This window comes from Lotus japonicus, chromosome 1 (assembly GCF_012489685.1).
Source record: "Lotus japonicus ecotype B-129 chromosome 1, LjGifu_v1.2".
Lineage (NCBI taxonomy): Eukaryota > Viridiplantae > Streptophyta > Magnoliopsida > Fabales > Fabaceae > Lotus > Lotus japonicus.
The window spans coordinates 21,405,731-21,414,590 of NC_080041.1; the positions used below are offsets into that span (position 1 = coordinate 21,405,731).

The 8,860-nt window shown below is 37.1% G+C and overlaps 1 protein-coding gene across 3 annotated transcripts; it reads right to left on the bottom strand.

Annotated features, from left to right (window-relative positions):
- Nucleotides 1-708: 708 nt before the first annotated feature.
- LOC130734110 (auxin-responsive protein IAA9-like) lies at nucleotides 709-4,743 on the bottom strand. 3 transcript variants are annotated; one of them, XM_057586416.1, is made up of 7 exons: nucleotides 4,586-4,743; nucleotides 3,706-4,176; nucleotides 3,140-3,309; nucleotides 2,523-2,749; nucleotides 2,281-2,344; nucleotides 1,521-1,582; nucleotides 709-1,032 (listed from the first exon to the last, which is right to left on the bottom strand). In XM_057586416.1, exons 2-7 carry the CDS (start codon nucleotides 4,120-4,122, stop codon nucleotides 995-997), a joined length of 978 nt encoding a protein of 325 aa, XP_057442399.1. In that variant the 5' UTR covers nucleotides 4,123-4,176; nucleotides 4,586-4,743; the 3' UTR covers nucleotides 709-994. The 3 variants fall into 3 exon arrangements, with proteins under 3 accessions (XP_057442399.1, XP_057442397.1, XP_057442398.1); XM_057586414.1 differs by having other exon boundaries at nucleotides 2,281-2,422; XM_057586415.1 differs by having other exon boundaries at nucleotides 2,281-2,422; nucleotides 3,706-4,159; nucleotides 4,586-4,740.
- Nucleotides 4,744-8,860: the final 4,117 nt, after the last annotated feature.

The following is an 8,860-nucleotide window of genomic DNA, read 5'->3' on the forward strand; positions in this document are numbered from 1 at the left end:
ATAAACCCCAAAAAAATTGAGAGAACAGGATATCCCTAATTTACGCAAGAATTTTCTCCTCTCGAGAGCTCTAACTGTTTCATAAAAACAGGAGCTATAATGAAAATTCAGCAGCATCGATCATGATGCCATTGCTGTGCCTTAGTTTAATAATCAAGCAGGAAGATTCATGAACTGCACTGCAACCAACCCAATGATCACACACCTTCACATGCTACACTTCTAGACAACCCGACAACCATATCCAACAGTGTCACAATATCTCATTAGTTTATGCCAAAGGTTCCAACCACACCAAGCACAAAGTTCTTTTAATCTTTTTCTTACAATTAATATATAATCACCATATATTATATTCAGAAACATTACAAACTGGGACCATATCATTAAAATAACTCCTAGCTATATAAAAAAAAAATTGTACCCAGAATTCACGGGTTCGCCGTGACCGTTTGATCTAAATAGGTTGGTTTTAAGTGCACAATAACATCTTATAATCGGAGCCGTCAGATTACAATCAGACGGTCACGGATCCTCGACTTCAATAAATGTAGAATCCCTTAACTGTAGCAAATCCGAATTCGAAGTTCTACCTTTTTTGTGTGTGTGTCAGTTCTTGGCCAACTCAAAACTAGAACATGCAGGTGCTGCTTTTAAACAGGTGAATGACATTGACAGGTAACATAGTTGTAAAAAGGCAACAGAAACTGTAAAAAGGTGCACTCCATTTAACTTGGTTTTTTTTTAATCACACAAAATGACACAAAGACACACCCATATATAATGGATGATTGATTCAATTCACTACAAATCCACCACAACAGCAACAGGAACATTAACATCAAGACAACAGGAAACAGATTGAGACAGTAAATAATGGCCTTTGGTTAATGGCATCCATGCTCTTTATTTGCTTGATTTGCTCCCTCACATAACCCAGAAGCTTTTTAACCCTCTAGACACTAGATGGACAGTGTGTGATGATTGAAGCTGCCTAGCTCCTGCTTTTACTTTTCTCAACAGCTCTGGGTGCTGCAAGAAGGCCCAAAATGTTAAAACTTGAATCACATATGGTAAGATACAAGTAAAATGAATTGGTAGAACAAAATAGCTTAATAGCATGTTTGGATAAACGTCTCTTCTATCCGAATCAGTAATGAAACCCGAAGCTATTCATAAAAGCTTCTCCTCAGAATTGATTTTGACAATCAATTGTAGAAGAAACATGCAGGCACTAAGTAGGCTTATGTCATTCCTCCCATTACAGATTTTTAAGTTGCAAAATCTTAGGTACTCTTGGATGACATGTTATCTATTTTCTAACTTTACCATGTAGCGACGACGGCAAGGAAACATGCAACAGGCTATTACTATAAATTTTTGGTTTTTACACTATTTAACCCTGCCACTTATTAACACCAAAAAATTACATTAATTTCTTTTCGGATCAAATTCACTAAAATCTCTTTCGATAATAAGCTATAGGTTTTAAGATCAATAGTATTGAACAGAATACTGACCTAAACCAATGGCATCAGAGCTCTTCATGATCCTTAGCCTTCTGCAAGTATCAATAAACATCCTGCAAAGAGTTGGGATATCGGATTCGAATTAATTTGCAGGCATACCCAACAGTAACAATCAAACAGAAATTGTTCAACTACATTTTCATGAACAATTTAAAGCAGAATGAAATACAATAATGCGTGTTTGACACTCATTCCAGTGACATCACAATTATACCATTTGTAAGTGTTAGTGTGATAAGAAGAAAAGAAAGTGATAGAACATGTGATGGAAAACGAGGTGTGAAATAGGTGCCAAGAAAAGTATGGTAAAAAAATCCACTCTTCAAATAAATCTGATATTACAACACAAACTTGTTCTAAATCAGGAAACTGTAACCACAAGTTCCTAAGGTTGTTTTGCCATTTCTATTATATTTTTTAGCAGGCTATTCAATAAACAGAAAATTTATAGCTACCCTACATATAACAAGGTTATGATACATCTTCACACTACCATAGGGATACACTCACAAGCACTATAGGCACCATGGTTTATATTCATTATCCAAGCCTTTCCTAGATTTTTACGATCTATCAAGTGCCAGTTTTTACCATCTATCAACATTCCTTACATGGATCAGCTAATTTAAATTAAACCCACAACGTTGCAACTAGTGCGTTCTTTCACTTCTTTGAATATTTTCAAAGAATTCATACTTATAAAAGAAATACCAGTAAAAAAAACCAAGTACATAAATGTGCCAAAACTTACTTCCAGGGAACATCACCCACAAGCATCCAATCTCCATCTTTATCCTCATATGTAAGAACATTTTCTGATCCATGAATCAGATCCTTCAGCTTAGTTTCATTCATTATTTCCCTGCCCATATTTCCATGAGATCCACACTGACCTGAAATCACATCAGTATAAGCAGTAACTGGATCCATGCAAACTGGCCTTAAATCATTGAATTGCTATTCTTTTTTCAAACAAAACTAATTTCTTCTTACCTATGGTAAAACAGCTAAACATCTTCTCCAAAGCAGAGGATAGTTCTGCATATGTAGAGTAATTCTTCAGGTCTACTTTTCTTAAATAAGGAGCACCATCCATACTGACCTTCACAAACATTGCACCAGACCCCAGTTTGCCCTCCACTTCTTCAACATTCTTTGAAGCAGTAGTCAATGAATTTTTCCTAAATGATCTTATAGGAGGCCAACCCACAACCTGTGCCCTGCAACACAAGGATCATCATTCAGTGGTGAATTTCATGGTTAAGCCCAAAATTAATGTCAATTCCCACCACCCACTTAGAGTGTGTTGGGAAACACCACAATCAATTCCGGTAGAGTAAAATCAATTATGGATGAAAATATTGATGTTTGGGAGTCATTTTGGAGAATTGATTTCAAACTCAATCAATTTTGGTAAAAGCTAGAGAGAGTAGATTTTGCGTTGAACATAATCGTGAGATTTTAAAACTGCATTTCACAACATCACCCAATAAAATTCACTTTTTCATAAATGTATACAAACATAAATTACTTCATTTTCAACTCACTTTTACTATAATCAATTTTATAAAAATCAATGGTGACAAACATTAATCCAAACACGCACTTACTTGGCAGCTGGTGCACTAGCATTACTATTATTTGCAGAACCATCAAGACTTGGTCCGCTTTCATTGACACCTTGAGGCTTTTCAAGACCAACCTTGGCTGTTGCTATTTCTTTGCCTTTGGCTGGCTGAGCCCCAACATTCTCAAGCAAGGAGCCAGGCTTCAATTTCCCCTGCATGAGAAATTGGGGATTTTGTATATTTAGTTTCAGGTTCCAGCATTATAAAAATGTCATGAACCAACTATACAAAAAACTTAAACAGTTGCGTGAAGAAGACACATGAATGATTTTATACTAATTTTTAACATGCCCCCTCATCCAAGAGTCCATTGGGATTGAAACATGGACAATGCATAGGTCCTCCACCTACCATGTTCTGAAATCAATTTTTTATTAACATAATGGACACAACAAGGATGGAACTCTAGACCACTTAGCCATAGAGGCTCTAATATCATGTCAAGAACCACTTATCCGAAAGCTTAAGCAGTGGGGTAAAGACACATGAATGATTTTATATTATATTTCCGACAAAGTAGATCCCCTTGGATGCAATTGTTAACTTACCTCTGAGAATCCATTCATGGCATCTGAGAACCCTCTTTTGCTGCCCAAAACAGCAGGCTTTGATGACGAATGGTGATCATCTGTCACCGGATGCAAAGGAAACAAGGGCTTCTCATCAAACTGAGCTGAACCCCTCAAGCAAAGATTTGAATCTCTTTCAGGAGACTGTGATCCTGGAAGCCCCAATCTGAGTTCAGTGGCTTTGAGGTTCAGATTGCTCTTGCTCTCATCTGAGAAGCTTGGAAGTGGAGCTGAGCTATCCACTGATGAACAATCAGATGACAACCCCATATAGTTGAACTCTTTCAGTTTTGAACCATTCAGGCACACACTTTCCCCTGTGGCTGAGGAAGAAACAAGCAAACTGACATTGCTTTCACCTTCCTCATCACCTACCCCAAGCCGCGGCAGAGACATCACAAATCAAACCAAAAAGCTCCCAGTTTTGAATACCCTATCAAACAATAGAACCTTCAAACACAAACACAAAACAAGAGCAAATGAAAAACTCATGAGCCAAACCTTTAACTAAATTCAAAATCACTTTCCCTTTACAACTTCAGTAGAGAGACTAAAACAAACAAATGAAAAAACACAAAGACACATAAAGATTGCTACTTGTGTTCATGGGCTGAGAGAATTTCTAGAAAGGTTAAAACTAAAAACATTGATTCAAAGTTTCATTTTTGTACATGTTTTGGCATCCCATTACAGAGAAAGATAGAAGCATACCAAACTTGAAGCCATGACAGGAAAAATGAAAAAAAAAAAAAAAAGTTTGCAGACTTTGGTGTCACACCAATTCCATGGTTGAACCAATAGCAAGAGGAAACAAAGAGTGTTAGTGAAACATGGAAGATGAAGATGACAATGTTTTTACCTGAAGAATCTGCAGATCAAAAGCGTGAAGAAGAAGAACAAGAAGAACAAGAGTGAGTTGAGAGCACAAAGAGAAGCTAGGAGCAGAAACAGAACTAGGGACCCTCCATTTGTCACAAAGTAACATAAGCTTGGCAACATGCATTAAGAAATGTGACTTTAATATAAAGATAGCTTGTCAAGAAAAAAAACACTACCCTTTATACAAATTTTCATTATTTTTATGTAATTCCTTTTTGTTTTGTCTAAGTTTAATAAATCCAACTGAAATCCATTTACTGTCACATTTGTAATTATTTTAATAATGTTAATGCCGCCGAACAACATGAGCAAATGCGCCTGAAAAGCTTGGCTTTTCTGGTGATTGATAGCACACCGTTGATTTATACTTCTCTAAGAATTGACGGATGAGAGGCCTCTATATGCAAAAAAAAAAGGTTATCTTTTAATGATAAACATATAAACACAAAAATATCCCCCATTTATTCCATCATAGATAACTTTAAAGATTTGGTACGAATATTAAGAAGGCATTTGTTCCTGGGAGAAGGTTGAGTTTGAGAGTGAACATTCACACATTTGTTATCAGATTAACAATTGAGATTTTTTTTGGTATTATTCATTTTTCAAAATAAAATAACCATCAACATTCTTTTTATTTTATTTCTTTTTTTTTTGTTGAAAGGAGGGACTAAGCCCAAAAAGAGAAACTACAACCGAGTAGAACGTGGGAAAGCCACACCCGAAACATAAAAAAGAAGCAAGTTAGACGACCTGGGGGAGGGCGATCCAAGACATGAGTGTCTAGCTCTAAGTCATGAGCTAAGTTAGCTAGCTTGTCCGCAACCTGGTTTGCTTCCCGACAAATGTGCACAACCCTCAGGTCCCAATCTCTAGCTTTCCAGCCACAAATCTGCTGAACTAACCCAGAATAAGGATGATGAACATTACAACCCCCATTGATGAGACGCACAACCACATTGGAGTCGCTTTCGATGATGATTCTACGACAACCTTTCTGCCAAGCCAAGGGAATAATTATGAAAATACCCCACAACTCAGCCCAAAGAACATTAGAAGATCCCAGGTTCCTGCAAAACCCAAACACCCACCGACCAAGCTCATCTCGACAGACCCCACCACAAGAAGCCAAACTCAAAGATCCTCTCACTAAACCATCGGTATTACACTTGAACCAGGAACGAGGAGGCGGAGACCACCCCACTTGAACATAGTGGTATCCATGACGGTTTGGCAGCGCGAGATTACAAAGAGTGGAACAGTTGTGAGCGTGATCAATTGCAGCCGCAAAGAAGATGTCAAAACACGCTGGAGATCAAAGCTCTCACTCTGGAACACAAGTCTAGCTCTCACTGTCCAAACAGACCACAATAGCATGCCAAAGTCTAGAACAACACCACTGCCCATGGCTGCCAGAGAACTCCACGACAGTTCATGAAGCACCCATGAACGTAAGTCAGAAGCAAAGAAAGCAGGTTGGAGGTGAGGAGTAACGAGATGCTGCCAGAGTGGTTTTACACAACGACAATCTCAAATTAAATGAAGAACACTCTCCTCCTCATCCCGACAGAGTGGGCACAAAGGATCGTTCGTCATCCCAGCTTGCTGCCTACGAAAATTAACCCAAATTCCATTGTTAAGAGCCCTCCACATAAAGTTCGACACTTTATATGGACCATCCCATTTCCAAACACGATGCCATTGAACTCCAGACGTACTACCCTCGAGCCTTGGACGCGCATCATATGCTGATTTAGAAGTAAAAACACCATCATTTGTAAGGCACATCATAGACTTATTTTATTTCCTGTAAAATGAGTTGTGAATCTTGCATTCCCATGAAAAATGAGTTATTTCGAATATAACTTCTCACTTTTATCAAATTCTATCATATATATCTATTTTGTAATTTTATAAATTAAGTATAATTCAAACACATTTTTATGAATACTAAAACTTTACCCAACATATAAGTATAAAATTTACATGGGAATAACGCTCACACGGTAATCATATTCCTTGTCATATTATTCACTAGAATGTAATCCCAAACCTTATAATAAACTCTCACCAATATAATATTTTTTTTATTAAAATTATTATCTAATACTTAAATATACTTTTTTGAGTTCCTATACATAGACTCTTGTACCATGTGAATGTGATGACTATTCACGATTTAGTGATCAAGAGAGGCAACTAAGCCGAAACCTAAGCGGAAGTAGGATCCATAATAACTTAGTTGACTTAGTGTATAAAATGTCCCCAACTCTATTACCCTAAATCTTAACCCTAGATGGACGCCAAGGCCTCATTGGCTCAAGAGCCCTTACAAGCTTTTACCTAAGTCAAATTCGCTCTAATAAGATTAGGCCTTAAGCTAAGAGGTCGCCCCTCTAGGCGTGTGAGGGGTAATGCCTTTGCCAATGTCCATCGAAGGGCGGTCACAAGATCTGAATATCGATAGCTCACCCTTGTGCCTGTCTAGTGGATTGTGCTCGCCACAACCCTGTGCCATCTTGAGGGGAATCACCCTCTACAAGCATGTATTGGTCGGACCCTATTGTTGAGGGGGTACCCGCCTAGTCCACAAGACATTGTGCGTGAAACATGAAGACTAAGTATGTCTTTAATGACTCGCTGCATGACTTCGCGCTTCATCTTCGGGGGCAGTCAATTGACTAGTCAATGAGAGAAGGACCACCCCTTAAAGGATTCTTCACTCGCCACATTCATGGACCATCTCAAGGGGGATTTTCCTTTATAAGCATGTATTGAGAGGGCCCTATTGCTAAGGAGGTACCCGCCTAGTCCAATGACTGATTTTCATACGCTTTAGCGGTAGTTTTCTATCCCCGCCAAAATATAGAGTAATAAAAAAAGTTTAGCGCCGCTAATAAACACACCAATTCCAAGGCGGATAGTGTAGAGTTCCTAAACTGTTTGATTTTTTTTTTAAATTTTCTACATGACAGTAAAAAACAACCATAACCCGCATATGTCGATTAGTGGTCGTAATTTTCCGTATCTCTAACAAACATTACCGTACTTTTTATCCTTTTTATTACTTTTTAACTCGTCAATTTTTCTAGAAGAAGTGTGTTAAGCAAAAGATAATTGTTAAAATATAATTAATGCTCTTTTAAAATATGAAAAATGATTAATAAATAAGAATACAAAAAATTAAAATAGTACGTGAAGGATATAAAGGAACGAAGAAAATCCATATAAAAAAAAATAGTTTAAATTTTCTTTATTGATGAAATGAATTTTAGCACCGAAGCTCAAAGAGTGGAGTTCGACTCATAAAACCATGTCTTCTTATATTTTTTTAGGGGTTATCTAGATTCAACCCATTCAAAATAACCATTAAAAGTTAAAAAAAGTTGGTAAGAAATTTTAGAAATTTTTATTTATTTGTCATAAATGATTTTATTGGTCTATATATTATGGTGGAGGGAAATCACCTTCATGAGTGATTTAGATAATTTTTTTATTTAATTGAATATTTGTTGAGAGGTATTAGGGTGAAAAAGCCTATGACTAGATTGTCAAAAAAACGGCTAAGTTTTTTTTTTTTTTTTGAAACCTATGTTGTTTTAAAGAGCACTCATATGTGTGCTATTTCCTTTTCTGCTTTGGTTAAATTATCTAATTAGTACTACTACGGTCCAAAAAAACAATAAAATGATGCGTGATTATACCCTTAGTTAAAGTTTTTTTTTTTTTTTTTTGAACAGACCCTTAGTTAAAGTGAAGTATATCTCAATTGTTCCATTGGGTAATTAAGTACATGCCAATGCGTATTTGATGCAGTAGGGCACGGACACTCTCAAAATGTTTCACACAATTGAATTCAATGTGTGCCTCAAAGTTGGAGCAGCCTAATGTACACAAACAATAAAATTATCCAACTTTGCACAAGACTTGTTTATCCACTATAGGGCTTAGCCGGTTTTTATCATTTTTTGAATAACAAAGCTAATGTTTTGTTTTTAGTTTTGGCCCTAATCTATCTCAAATTTTATTAGGAACCCACCTCTATTAATTCCATCACCTCTTCCTTCCCATCCATCTCCAACCCTGTCCCTCCCCTCAACTTTCATGTCCTCCATCTCAACCACGACCACCATCTAGACCTTCTCCTCCCCACCACCCCACCGATCACTTATATTTTGACCCACCCCCACCTCCTTTCTCCAACAACACCATATATGCACGAGCAACGCAAGATCCTCAATGAATTGAATCCGGT

Bases quoted from the DNA above. Each gene is read 5' to 3' on its own strand.
- LOC130734110 (XM_057586414.1), bottom strand. From the start codon at position 4,122: ATGTCTCTGCCGCGGCTTGGGGTAGGTGATGAGGAAGGTGAAAGCAAT. The intron at 2,423-2,522 runs GTAAGAAGAAAT...ATGTGATTTCAG, and splicing joins GTTTAGCTGTTTTACCATAG to GTCAGTGTGGATCTCATGGA. The intron at 1,033-1,520 runs GTCAGTATTCTG...GCCTTCTTGCAG, and splicing joins CTCTGATGCCATTGGTTTAG to CACCCAGAGCTGTTGAGAAA.